The sequence below is a fragment of the Chlorocebus sabaeus genome, chromosome 14 (genome assembly GCF_047675955.1).
Source record: "Chlorocebus sabaeus isolate Y175 chromosome 14, mChlSab1.0.hap1, whole genome shotgun sequence".
In the NCBI taxonomy this organism is placed as follows: domain Eukaryota; kingdom Metazoa; phylum Chordata; class Mammalia; order Primates; family Cercopithecidae; genus Chlorocebus; species Chlorocebus sabaeus.
The window spans coordinates 23,312,652-23,326,542 of record NC_132917.1 but is presented as its reverse complement, the minus strand read 5'-3'; the positions used below and the strand labels follow the sequence as shown (position 1 = coordinate 23,326,542).

Genomic DNA, 13,891 nt, shown 5'->3' with positions numbered 1-13,891 from the left:
TTTTTATTTTATGTTTTCAGACAGAGTCTCGCTCTGTTGCCCAGGCTGGAGTGCAGTGGCCGGATCTCAGCTCACTGCAACCTCCGCCTTCTAGGTTCAAGCGATTCTCCTGCCTCAGCCTCCTGAGTAGCTGGGATTACAGGTGTGCATCACTATGCCGGTTAATTTTTGTATTTTTAGTAGAGATGGGATTTCTCCATGTTGGCCGGGCTGGTCTCGAACTCCTGAGCTCAGGTGATCTGCCCACCTCAGCTTCCCAAAGTGCTGGGACTACAGGTATGAGCCACTGCGCCTGACCTCAGCAAGTTCTTATTTCCTCTGAGCCTCATTCTTCTCATCTATTAAATGCAATTAGCAATACCTACCTCGGGGGACTACTGGGAAGAACTGAATGAGGAAGATGTATTCAGAACAAAACAAAACAAAACTAAACTAGCAGAGTGTCTGGCAGGTGGTGAATTCTCCATAAATGCTGGGGTTTCTACTCCCTTTCTGCAAGCTCGCCTCTGAGGGAGGCAGGGGAAGGGGATGGTGGAGACGGGGGTGTTCGCTGGGCCCTCAGGTGAGGGCACTGGAGCCTGGTCCTCACAGGAAGGGAGGGGCCCGGGTGGGGGAGGTGTGGAAAGGCTGGCCAGGCCTTGCTGGGGAGGGCGGGCCTTGTGCTAGGCAATGTAGGCATGGCCAGCCCTGGGGGAAACAAGAGAACCCCACTTTAGTCCTTAAGAAAACTTTGGCTGAACAAGGTGGGGTCCAGATACACCTCTTGAGAGCCGATGCAGAGGCGAGGTCAGCTGTGCCAGGCGGGGTGACCTAAGGGGGCTTGTGAGGGAAACTGGGAGACACCATGACAGGGAAGGCCAGTCTGGGCTGCCTCTGACTGAATGAGCCTGGGTCCGGGTCTCCATGGCCCAAATGCTACCTTGGCTTTCACAGCTGCTCTGGGGTGGCAGCGTAGACTGAGGATGGGGAGAGAGAGGGAGTAGGGGGCAGAGGGCCACTCAGCACCACAAGCCCCACAGGATAGAATGTGGAGCTGCGAGCTCCCTCTCAGAAAGAAAATGGCGCCAACGTGGGGCAGGAGCTAAGATGGCGGGTCACTACCAGACCACTGTCCAAGGGAGAGCCACTGGCTGGTGGTGAGGAGCGAGGCTCAGAGTCACATAGACCACAGTACGAGGCCTGGGTCGCCCCTTCCCAGCCGAGGGACCGTAGGCCCAAGCTTTTCCCGAGCCAGTTCCATAAGCATTGCGATGATGCACAGAACAGGACATGCAATACATGTGCAACACATATTTATGATTTTGATAATGAGAGAGGTCAGGGAGAACTGGAAGCCAAGAAACTTCAGTGAAGTCATGGCAAGATTCTAGAAAGGGCTGCTGATGAGAACTGTCCCCAAACCTGAAGAGGGGAGGTGGTGTCATTATGAGCCAGCCTGGGTATCTTAGGCACAAGGCATGTCATCCCAAGCTCTGCTCTTTCCAGGATTAGCCAGGGAGCCTGGAAAAATGCGTCACAACTTCAGAGCACAATGGGCGGGGCCCCAGGGGACTCTGTGGCAGAGACACAGAGACACAGTGCCATGGAGGTGATTTACTTATGATGTGGTGAATGGTCCAAGGGTACAAAAGACCTAAAGAGAAGTCTCTAGTTATATGTGGCAAGCTCCCAGTATTTTAATCCGTGACTTGGTCCTGACGTGGAAGACAGGACCAGGTCTGCAGGGAACATAATTGGGAGGGGTAGGGTCGGCAACAGAAGCTGGTGTCTAAGAGATCCTAACAGCAAACAGGGGGACACTGATGAGGGCTTGCTATCGGGTCCCCAAACCCAGCTGCCTAAGCCCAACTGTGAGGACATGAACAGGGGTAACTGTAGCTGCTGGGGCATCTTGGGGTGCTGTTGAGGCAGCATGTGACGTGGCTACTAGCTGAGCAGTGATGAGACCAGAGGTGCTGAAGGAAGCACGTGCCGGGCAGACCACTCATGGGCTATTTGCGTTGAGCTCTGGACGCTGCACTTCAAGAGGGATGCAGGGGACAGAGCAAAGCCCTGGAAGGCAAAGGGCCTGGAATCTATGGGCTGTGGGGCATGGCTGAATAGCCTGGGGTATTTATCCTAAGACTTTGAGAGGGGCATGAAAGGGGTCTCCTGGCACCTGTGGGGCTGTTGTGTGGAGGGGCAAACTGAGGTGTTCTGTGGATCCTAAGTGGGGGCTCTGGGGCCAACGGGAGATAAAAGAGAGGGCATTCATTATGGCTGGAGCTGTCCAAAGAAGGGCTGGGATGTTGTACCAGCTGGTGAGTTAATTCCCAGTTCCCGAGGGTAGAACACCCCAGTTGTCATACAACCATTAGCAAGGAAAAACCTTACTGGAAGGCATGTCTCAAGAAATTTGTTACGAATCAGAGTACCCAGGTTTGGGAATGATGATTCAAAAGAATCCGGAGCCAATTCAAAGTCACCCCGATAATGTCCTTCTCACTCCCTTTGCTCTCTGGAGTCCTTGAGTAGCAGAGAAAGAAGTAGAGAGACAGCTCCTTCACAGGGAATTACACACAGTGCCTTTCCCCCTGAACCTGACGAGGGGGCTTCTGAAGGCCCTGGGGTCAAGACCTGCTGTGTAGGAGTTGGGGTCCCCAGGAAGCCCCTAGCTTCCCACCAAGCCCTGGGCTCAGTCGTTTCTGTCTGCTGACAAGGGACGTACCTGGATTGTCACTCTCCCTCATCTGTTTGGAGGGTGGCTCATCAGTGTCCCAGGGTGTGGACTGATTGATAGGCGTCTGCCCCCACCGGATGCTGGTCGCCAGTCCCTGGGACTGACTGTCTGCCTTGGAGATGCCAGGAGCCTGTGGGAAGCAGATGAGGAGGTGAGCATAGCCTGGCCAGGGACCATTCTTCAGAACAAGACTCCCTAGGAGGGACCTAGCCTCCAAAACAAGCCTCCCGTTGCCTAAGCTTCACCCACTGAGCACAGGGTCAGAGACAGAGCCTACTATGGTTCTGCCATAGTAGTAGCAGCTGGGACCTCTGCTAAGCTCCTGCCTCTAGGAACACCCAGGCTAGTGCCTCCCTGGACACGGTCCGTGGCCACTCTACCAGCCCTATCACAATGGGAAGAGCGTTCTGAGCTATGAGATGGGATCTCTGGCCCTCGGACCATCCACAAACCACAGCCACACAGATGCTACCAACTTATCAGGGCATGTGCTGAGCACTGTGTGCCCAGCCCAGCCTCTGTGTCACCACTGGCTGGCTCTTGGACATGGGAGAGGACAGCTTTCCAAGGGGCCACCGGCAGGTAGCAGGTGAGGGACTTTATACCTTTCCCATCCTGCCCCCACCACAGCCTCTGAGGCCCAGTCGTCCTATGGAGGAGGCGTGGGGAAGGTGGGAGCTGAGGCCCATGGCGGGGACAGCTCAGATACTGCTCCTAGGTGGACGGTGGGACCCTCAGCTCCTCTGTACAGGAAGGAGGCAGGCTGTCCGCTCTGTGAGCCCACTCTCTAGTTCAGATTTGCAGATGAATGAAAAAATAAACCTCAGAGTGAAAAAACATAAACAAAAACAAAAACCACCAGGACAGCATTTGTCTCCCTGAGCCACAGCCTTATAACGGAATATTATATAGCTATCAAAAATCATGTGTACAGAATTCTTGATGACAAAATGCTTACACTATAATGTTTAATGAGAAAAACAGGCCCCAGAATGACACACGAATGGCCTCCCTATGCAAACACGCCTGTGTCAGATAATATATGTAGGAGGGAAATGACCAAAATGTTAACAGGGATGTTATTCTTGGGTGAGGGGAAAATGGGTAACTTATTTTATTATCTATACTTTTCCGTATTTTCTTTTTTTCTTTTTTCTTTTTTTTTTTTTTTTTTTTTTTTTTTTTTTTTTTTACTATGGCCATCATATATATAGGCAAAAAACAAACAAATGAAAATACTCCTGGAAACATGCTGGAGAGGTTGGGATAAGATACCTGGGATATGCGGGGGTGTGGGTGTCAGGACAGGTGGCCCTGGGAAGAGTGAGCACAGCTCCCCAGAGCATAGCCAGAGCCCAACCAGGTGTGGGATGAGGGGTGGATACGGAAGCCCACCAGGAACAGCCACAGAAGAACACAGGAGCCTCCAGGGGCATCTGCAGGCCTCTCAGGTGAGGACCATGGTCTTTACCACGACTTCTGATGAAACCTGACCCAGGAACCCAGCTGGTGGGAGACAGGGCCTGCTGCTGAGCCCCTCTGACCAGAGTGGCTCTCCTGGGTTCTGTGCCAGGCACAGAGAGGGGGTGTGGATAGGGAGGCTGGGCAACACTTGGGGCTTTGACACATAGTGCAGACGACACACAGCGCCTCCATAAGGCCCTGATGGAGGAGCGGGAGCTGTATCCCATTAGGACCTGTGGGCTGCGCTCCGCTAATTGCATCAGGCTGCACTTTATCTCTGGCCTGCATTTCAGATGCTTTGCTTCTGTGAACAGAGCAAGAAACAAAGGAAAAGGGTGAATCTCCTGAGAAAAGAACAATTCAAGGGACAAGCTTCCTTATCAGAGGGCCTGCCCCATTTCTATCTGCGGGACAGGCAGAAGCTGGAAGGAGAGGGAGTTGGGGACTTCGCTGCACTCACTAATAGTCTTAGGGAACAATAGCATGGTTTTTCCAGCATTCTCCAAATAGACAGCTTTTAACATGTGCCCTGTCTGAAGGATCTATCCACTCTGCAGCCTTCGTTGTATTTCCAGGCTCTCAGGTCCTGGTGGCTCAGAGGTAGGGAGACTGCTTTCCTCGGAATCAGAGGCATCCGAGGGAGAAGGAGCCTATGCCAAGTCCCATGCTGTCCCCGGGAGCAAAGTGTGAATGCTAAGATCCCAGCCTCATGACCAGCACTCCCTTCACGGACAGCACAGAAGCCCCTCCTGCTTGGAGGAGGTGCTGCAGCCCCTCTCCACTGCCGTGCAGGATCCTGGAGGTGTCCCAGGCAAGAGGCTGTTGAGGTTTTCAGCATCCTCCGACAGACACTCTTCTCCCCTCTTGAATCACACTCCGGCCTGGCAACTTGACAGGGAAGGGAAGCTTCTGGAAACTTGCCCTGGAATAGCCCCTGCCTCCAGGAGAGGAGGTTGGGGTCTCCTCAAGTTTGGGTCCTCATGTTCTGAGCACTAAAACTTCAGGAGTTCCAACGGTCACCCTAAAATTGTTGGAGTTTCTGAACTTGAAAAAATCTCACTTTTCCAACACAGATTGCTCAGCCCCTTGGCTTCAGAGCACTCCTGCCGCTCATTCATTTAGTTTGTTTCTTCTGCCTTAGGTCTATATCGGGCACTGCTCTAGGCACTGGGGATGCGGATGACCGAGACTCAGCCCTGCCCTCAAGTGGCTGCTGCGTCACAGTGGGAGGATTCGATACATGAACAGCTTGAAGCAAAGACGCTGGGGTGTCCCGGGTGTGCAGAGGCGGGCCCAGATGGGCTGTGAGCAGGCGAAGTGGGCTACAACCGGCCTGCTATTTGGCTGTGTCGTTCATGAATACTACAAGCAATTTCTTATGTATAAGAAAGCAGCTCTGTGGTGAGAACCAAGTCTTTTTTTTTTCTTCTTTAGGAAAGATACACAAGGCTACCCATTTTCTACTAAGCACTCACAACATCTGAAGCTACAAGCAACCTGTAGTTCAGGAATTTTATTTATTTTATTAAAATAATGCAATGACATTCCTTCCTCCACTTTCTCCAGAAAAAACCTAGACACGGGGTGTGCCCTTTGCCGAGGAGCCTGGGCCCCTGGGTGGGTGACATGCAGAGCCACTGGTGATGTGCGTCAGCGCAGCCTGACCACAGCCCCCTCTTGCAATGAGTTCCAGGCCCTCAGTAAAGCCACATGGTCCCTGAGTTCTGGAAGCTTCTAGGGGACCATGTTCAGGTCCGTGGGTCCAGCTCTGAGCCCAGCTCCTGCTAACTCTTTCCTCCCATGGTTCACAATCCCCGCAAGCCCAGGCCACCCTGATTCCATGCCTCCTGGTCGGGGGGTGCTGATGACACAAGAATGCCATGAAAACCAACCAGGAGAACTTAGCCTGGGCAGCAGGGAGGAAGGCAGAGTTGAGCAAGCCTTACCTCATGCCCTCCCACTGCCATCATCTGGGACACCAGTGAAGCCACCCAGGCCTTTGGCCGTTCCCCAGTGTTCCTTGCCATGCCTTCTGCTCCAGTGACATGATGGCACTTGGCAGAGAGAGGCAGACCAGGAGAGCCTCTCCGTGCCTGGCCCCACAGAGTGGCCCTATCTGCCCATCATCGGGCCTGAGCAGGCTTCTCTTGGCTTTCCTTTAATGAGATGCTAATGGGATGCATCATTAACGCAGACGCTTTTTAAACCCTGAGCTCTTGTAAATTTTCAAAGGTCACAGTTTTATGGCAGCTGACAGCATCCTGCTTCTTTCAGCAACTGAAGAACACTAAAGACCCAGGGCCTGTATGATTGAAGCTCTCTGTGAGGCAGTGCAGCGCGGGAGGCACCTGCTGACCATGGGGGCTGGGGGCCTCCACATTGCAGCAGTCTCAGAGGACACGTGGGTTCACTCCACCAGCTTGGGGGGAACCAGCCGTGCACTGCCCACAGAGCTGCTCTGAGGGACCTGCTTAATTTAGGGAAAAGTGTGTAGGGCCGTAGGTGGTGTGCAATGAAAGATGCCTAGTAGAGGGCGAGGGGCTGACACTCACCCGGGGAGGCAGGAGCAGTGGATGCCCATGGAGTACCCTTTGCTCAGCAGGCTGTGGACCTAGGAGTCTGTGACACACAGCCCCGAGATGCTTTTGCTAATCTGTCCGCCCAGAGGAAACCCCTTTTTCTACTTTGCAGAAAGCTACCGCATAGACTAGCAGTGTCCTGCGTGGCCAGGGAGGTTCGAGGTTTGAGAGATGGCAGGGACTCCCCTGGGGTCCTCCCAGGCCTCGCTTGTTCTCACCTCTACTCTCTGTGCACCCAATGACCACAGTACTTAGCGCACTACCCCCAGGACTTTGTTTCTGCCCCATCTTTGCAGGCAAAGCTCCATAACTACAAGAGGGCAGGGTCTCTGAGCTACAGTGTTGGCCAATGGAAGAAGCATGCATCACTGTTGGCTCGATGAATGAATGAATGCACAGGGTGGATTCCAGGGAGAGTGAATGACACGAGTCACAGAGCAGAGCAGTGAAACAGCACGGTTCCCTCACTGGGGGGCTGAGGTTTCCACATCATGGGGGCCGTGTATGCTGGGGCCCTTAACACCGTTGTCCTGGATGCTGCTGGAGCCCTGGATGGCCCAATCCACTGACCAGCAGAACCCGTCAGCCCCTCAGGATGCCTGGATGCAATCAAGGCATGGACACTGAGGGGTGACTACTGCCTCTGTTGAGCTGGGGGGACCTGGGAGAGTCTCCTGGAGAAAACAGAACACAGCACCCTCCACTATTTGCCCAAGGATGTCAGAAGAGGGTGAATCAATGAAGCCTCGAGAAGAAGCTTCCAGAAGAGATGGGCTGGGGTTGGGCCACAAAAGCTAGGCAGGATTCAATCTGGCAGATGGATTGGGGCCCAAGTTACCAAAGGACCCCATAGCAAACAGTGCATTTTCAGCCTAGATACATCTGGCAGAGACAGGCTTCAGAGTCCACTTCCGGGGTACACATGGGCCTTTTCTGGAGGGATGATGATGCCAGCACCCACAGCTCTCTCCTGCCAAGGAAACTGTCTCCCAGACCAGAACCTGCAGGCCATGATGCCCTGTACCATGTGGTGCAGACACGGCTGGCAGGGCGGCCTTCTGCTGAGCATCACTGAGCACCCTCTCTGGGCCAGAGGCACCACCAGGTACCAGGGATCCATACTGGGCAAAGTCCTGCCCTGGAGGAATTTACAACCAGTATAATGGGACACCTGTACCAGGGAGCTGTGGGGGTGACACACAGGCTTGGAGGGAGACCCCAGGGAACAGACCCATGATGTTGTCTCACTCCCACCCCTGTTAACAGAGAGACTGGTGCTACCGTTAAGAAAAGGTATAGTAAAATCACGAATGCAAAAGTAAAAAAAAGTAAAAAGACGAAATGCAAAAGGGAGACCAGATCAGGGAACATGGGGAGAGAGAACACTGCACACATGCAGGCCACGGGGCTCCTGGAACTGCTACAGTGGAGCCTTCAGCATAGCACGGAGCTTCCACGTAGCCAAATTAAAACATACACACACACACACACATATGTACACACACACAGTCCTGTGACTCTTTTGACATAGTATGTCAGATGCGACACTATGACAGTCCTGGGCCTATATTTTTAAGAGGCTTGAAGCTTCTGCCTTGGTATCTTAGACCCTCCAGACCACCAGCAAATCAGCTGAACATCACCAAGAGTTACTAGTCAACATCATGGGCTCAGCAGAACTGTTCAGCCAAGCTCTGTCAGAATGCCTGTGCACAAATTTGGGAGATATTATAAAATGTGTCATTTACAGCCACTAAAAAAGAAACAGGTAAAAAAAAAAAAAAGGGATACACAGTCTACTGTGTATCTTACTATTTTGTATATATTGCAAAATAGTAAAGGGTAAAGTCATTTGTGCCTTATCCTGGACATAAAAATGCACAGTGTTACATGCATCTCTTTGCGTTCTGTAGAGGATTGGGGGCAGCATAAATATAGTGGGACTCTAATTACATAAATGCCAAAACTAAAGTTAGTGCAGCATTTCCCTAACACAGCCCAGCTGGGTGGTGGGTGTGAAGTAGTCTTGGATGAAAACTTGAGGAGCCCCAGGGAGGACAATGCCAGGGGGTAGCCTGGAGTTCCCTGTACCCGGAGCTTCATCTGGAGCCTTGTTTGCATCTCTGGACTCCCCACAACACCCAGCTCATTTGGGGAAGACAAGCTTTGGTGTGCCCATCCCATCCACCTGGCTCTGGGTTCTGATGGCTCCTTCTGGCAAGGGATGCTCACGTGCACTGGCCCTCCCTGCAACTCTGGCATGGTTCTGATTGCCCCACGCGTTTGGAACTCCCTACATCAGAAAACTTGCTCTACCAGCTTCCCTTGCAGCTAGGGCATGGCATGTGACCTGTAACTCAAACCCACTTAGGTGAGACTGCAGTCTGGAAAGCTGGGTGACATGAGGAGGCCAGCACTGCTCAGCCTCTGCAGAGGCTGGTGGCAGAGGAACAGGGATTTGGGAGCACATGGGTGGGGGAGGTTCTAGTGTCCTCAGCCCAGCACTGGGGGGTCAATGCTGTCATTTCCTTTTTCTTCTCACTCTGCAGGGTTATTCCCAGGGCTCTTCTGAGAACAGCAAGGGCAAATTTGCACGGTGCTCCTAGCAGAAGTGCATTTGTTGCAGGCACCTCTGACCACCGGGCCCTGGCTTGCCCTGGGGGGAATCATATCACACCAGATATGAGCTCCAGGAGGGGGCATCGCTGGGCAGGCCATTCCCTGCAAAGAGTGGATATTTCACTTTCTTTCAGCTTCCCTCCCTCTGCAGGGCACTTGAGGTCTTCATGGTGCCAGGTCCACCTGTGGGGAATGATGGCATCCAGCTTTTGGCAAACATATTCAGACCAGGGTGTTGGGGACTGAGCATGTGGGCCTCTCAGGGGCTCTTGTACTACAAAGGTGAAGCCCCAGGAAGGCAGTTCTTACTTGAAAGGAATTACGTTCCAATGGTAGAAACTCAGGCTTGGGGAGATATCTTGGTGTCTGGGATCTTTCAGATGACAGCTCATAGGTTTATAGCTGGGCTGTTAGGCTTTCTAGTGCTGGCAGATTATCACTGAGAACACTGATTCCAAGATCACTTAGGGAGGGCTTCCGAACACCACCACGGGGATCTCCAATGTGAGTGCACAAAAGCAGCATCTGGAAGACTAGAGGAATGGAAGTTTCTGGACCCTACCCTGAAGGTTCTGATTCAGTTGGTGTGGGGTGAGGGACCCCAAAATGTGCGCTTTTAATAAACCTACAGGGGACGCTCGGCAGGTAGTCCATGGACTCGCTCTGGGGATCAATGAAAGTCTTCGCGTTTAAGTTCTTGGGCCTGTGCATGGGGACCGCGGGGTTGATGCTGCTCATCAGGTCCTGACTGGGAGAGTTCTGGGTCTTGCTTATGTGGCTCATGGGAACCAGCTCCTTGGCGAGGCCACTTCTGAGGACTTCTGCTGAGCCTAGGTTTCAGGGGGTCAGAAGGACATGTTGAGAGCCGCCAAAGCTGGAAACCTGTGGTCTCCGGGAAGCGCAAATGACATTTACGGTTGTCTCCGTTCTCATTTCCTGATTGCTACTGAACTACAAATGAGAAGATAATCGCAGTCAAATCCCTACGTGGGGCCAGGGGAGGGTCTCCCGAGCTCCACCTGCCCTCATTAATGAGGCTGCCCTCTCTGGCCCCCTGGCCCCAGGTCTGCACCCTCGGCCTCCCCTTCAGAGCCCTGCCATAATGCGCTCTGGTGCCTGATGAAATTTCTAATAATACTAACCAATGATGTGTTAAATTGAGACACTTCTGGCTCGCATGCTGGAAACTGCATGATGGTTTAAAGGACCAGTGCTTACCTTTCTCTATCAATTTGCTGCTAAATTACTGCTTTCGGAGCAACTTACAGAGAAGTAATTCTTTATTTAAATTTTAATTTCAATCTTGTCATTTAAAATATATATTCAGATTCCAATCATATTACAGAATATGATGATGTCTTTGGAGGCTAAATGGTCCTGCTGAGAGCCTAGGTGGGAACAGAGGACGTGATGGGGCAGGTGGTAGGAGGGGCTGAGTGGCAAGTGAGAGACAGAGGACAGGCTTGGTGAGGGCAGCCACGTGCTGGGCTGGGAGCTACAACTGCAGACCCCGTCTGGGCCCAGGCCTGGCCCTGTCCTTGCCCTGTGATCCTGGGCTTAGTGTCCAGCCCCGAGGGTCATCTGTAAATACTTTAAATGGAAACCACCAGTCACTTCCTATGCCCTTTCTCACTGGATCACCGTGAAGACACAAGCCATAAACGGATGCCAGGCACAGATGAACTGGTCCTCCCTGGCCAGCCACTGTCCTAACAGCCTCTTCCACGCCAGGTGCCAGCATGTGCTGATTTCCTTCCATGACGAATTCTGCGTTCTTACCTTCATTTCACAGATGAGAGTAATAAGGCCCAGAGAAGCTCAAAAGTACTCAGGGCAGCCAGGTGCGGTGGCTCATGCCTATAATCACAGTACTTTGGGAGGCTGAGGCAGGTGGGTCACTGGAGGTCGGGAGTTCGAGACCAGCCTGGCCAACATGCTAAAACCCCATCTTTACTAAAAATACAAAAAAATCCGCTGGGCGTGGTGGTGTGCACCTGTAGTCCTAGCTACTTGGGAGACTGAGGCAGGAGAATCACTTGAACCTGGGAGGTGGAGGTTGCAGTGAGCCAAAATAGCACCATTGCCCTCCAGCCTGGGTGACAAAGAGAGACTCCATTTCAAAAACAAAACAAAACCAAACAAAAAACTCAAGGCATGGCAAGCCTGGGACTCTAACCCATGTCTACTATTTTATCACAAGACCTTCAGAGGTGATCTGGGATGGCTGGAATGTTCCCAGGCTACCTCTTCCCCAGCCTCCCCCGCCGTGGCCGGTAGCCCCATAAACGGACTCAGCCATATTAAGGCTGCGCCCATGCCATTCTGTCAGGATAATACTAAAGCCCACCGTAGGTACCTGCAAGCACACGGGCCACGGCCTCTCCTTCCCACACTGTCAGCCCGATGGGGCCTCCTGCTCTGACTCTGCCAGCACACTGGGGCTATCTGTTATCTCCCTGGGTTGCACTCCTGGTGCCGCCCACCTCTGTACTTCAGTGAAACCACCCCCTTTAAATGAACAATCACCTTCTGATGCCAAATATAGGAGCATTTCACTTCCTCTTTCTCTGATCCCTAACAATGGCTTCCTCCTTCTTCCTTCTGGAAACTCCCTGCCCCTCCGTTTTCAGCAACAATGCTTTGCCTGGTTCTTGACCTAAACCTCTTCCCAGCGCCTCCTCCCGGTGCTGTTCGCCGGTGTCTCCTCTCCTCGGATCTCAAGCATGGACGTGCTCCAGGCTCGTGCCAGGCCTCTCTCAGGATTGTTGGGGCCCTGTCTTCTTTCTTAATGATGTTTCTGATGTGAAACACCTGTGTGGTAGCCGGCGTCTTTGATAGAACCCAGCTTTCTATAGTATCCTGGAAGTATGTTTGCTTTTCCCTTTTCCAACATCAAAGTCTATACCTTGGAGACACTTTTGCTGAAAGTGCAGCACAGATGGCCTCCCTTGCACACATAAAGCAACCACAGATGGGGCTGGTTTTTGCACCGTGCTCTGGAATGTGCCCTGTCCGGGCCCCCAGACCCTTCCTCCAAGCCCCCCTCCCAGTGGATGGGCCTTGTGGACAAAGGAAATGATAAATCTGGCAGAACCTTACAACTCAAAAGCTTTCAACTTTCCTCTAACAACTTTCAACCGAAAACTTCTTAGTCCCATTTCCAAGTAACTTTTCATCCATTACAAAACCCACAAAATTTTCAAAGGGGCTTTGAAATAAGATCACCTAGAAAAAAAAAGCCCATCACAAACGGAAGTCTTTGAAAAGAAAGAGGCCCTTTCCTGCGCTTCAGCTCCCCTCTGATACCAGTTTCCCTTTCATTCTGCGGAAAGGTGCAGGGCAGGCCTGGCCCTCAGCAGATGCCTGTGATGTGCGGGAGCCAGTGGCCCAGACGGACAGACAGGGACGCGGAGGAGCGCGAGGGGCACCTCTCACAGAGCAGGGCCGGGCCTTTCATCCCCGTTCAATCAGGCCGCACCGCTCCCCCAACAGCCGCGTTCCTTGTAGCGGCCGGGCCTGCTCAGAGGCCCCGCCGCCCTGCCTGTTTCTGGTCACCGTGGCATTGGTGACAAGGCAGCGCCCTCCTGAGCACGGCGACCCTCTCCATTCGTGTCGCCAGAGTGGGCGGGGAGGTGGGCACGGCAGGGGCAGCCCCCGCTCTGGCCTTTGATAGGACATTTTCCAACTGCCGGCCCTGCGGGCAGTGACTCCGGGCCCACCCCCCCGCCCTCCCCAGGGTCAGCTGCAGACTCGCAGACGCACATCACACAACGCCCATTTCCGGGAGCCTTTGTTATTTTCAGATTTGAAATCCGTAGTGAAGCTGGTGAGGAAAAGTCCGCTGTACAGGGCTATGGGCCGGTGTGGGGCCACAGGTGGACTCCCTTACTGAACCATTTGTGGATGGGGCCTGGCCCTCAGAGACTACAGTCTGAACACCCAACATTATTATTACTATTTTTGATACAGGGTCTCGATCTGTCATCCAGGCTGGAGTGTGATGGTGCCATCACAGCTTAGTGCAGCCTCGAACTCCTGGGCTCAAGCGATCCTCCTACCTTGGCCTCCCAAAGCACTGGGATTACAGGTGTGAGCCACCATGCCTGGCCTCAACATTAATTGTGAGCCCAGCTACTTGGGCCTGCATGGAGATGACTCGCAATGACCCCAGGGGAAGAAGCAGGCTGTTTACAACGGCTTGGCTAGGGGCTGCCCTGGCCCCTCTGCCCCACCCCCAGGGCCTTCCCAGTGCCTCCCCAGAGGGCATTCTAGGATTAACTAAGCCCTCCTGTGTGCAGGACCTCCCAGAGCCAGAAAAAACCCCAAGACCAAGTCCCCGTTGTCTGTGACTCCCTTTGTGACCTTCCTCAGTAGTCGCTTAACACACTCATTAAGACTCCTGGGCTCAGGCTGGGTGCGGCGGCTTATGTCTGTAATTCCAGCCCTTTGGGAGGCCTATGCGGGTGGATCACGAGGTCAGGAGTTCGAGACCAGCCTGGCCAAGATGGCG

At 53.1% G+C, this 13,891-nt stretch overlaps 1 protein-coding gene across 5 annotated transcripts in view; it reads right to left on the bottom strand.

Moving 5' to 3' along the window:
* The window catches only part of KLHL29 (kelch like family member 29), a 321,454-nt gene that overhangs the window by 67,460 nt on the left and 240,103 nt on the right, over positions 1 to 13,891 (bottom strand). For all 5 annotated transcript variants that reach the window (XM_007971342.3, XM_007971343.3, XM_073022803.1 and 2 more), the window contains one exon: positions 2,708 to 2,849. In XM_007971342.3, coding sequence (XP_007969533.2) covers positions 2,708 to 2,849 — 142 coding nt within the window. The remainder of the gene's footprint in view (positions 1 to 2,707; positions 2,850 to 13,891) is intronic.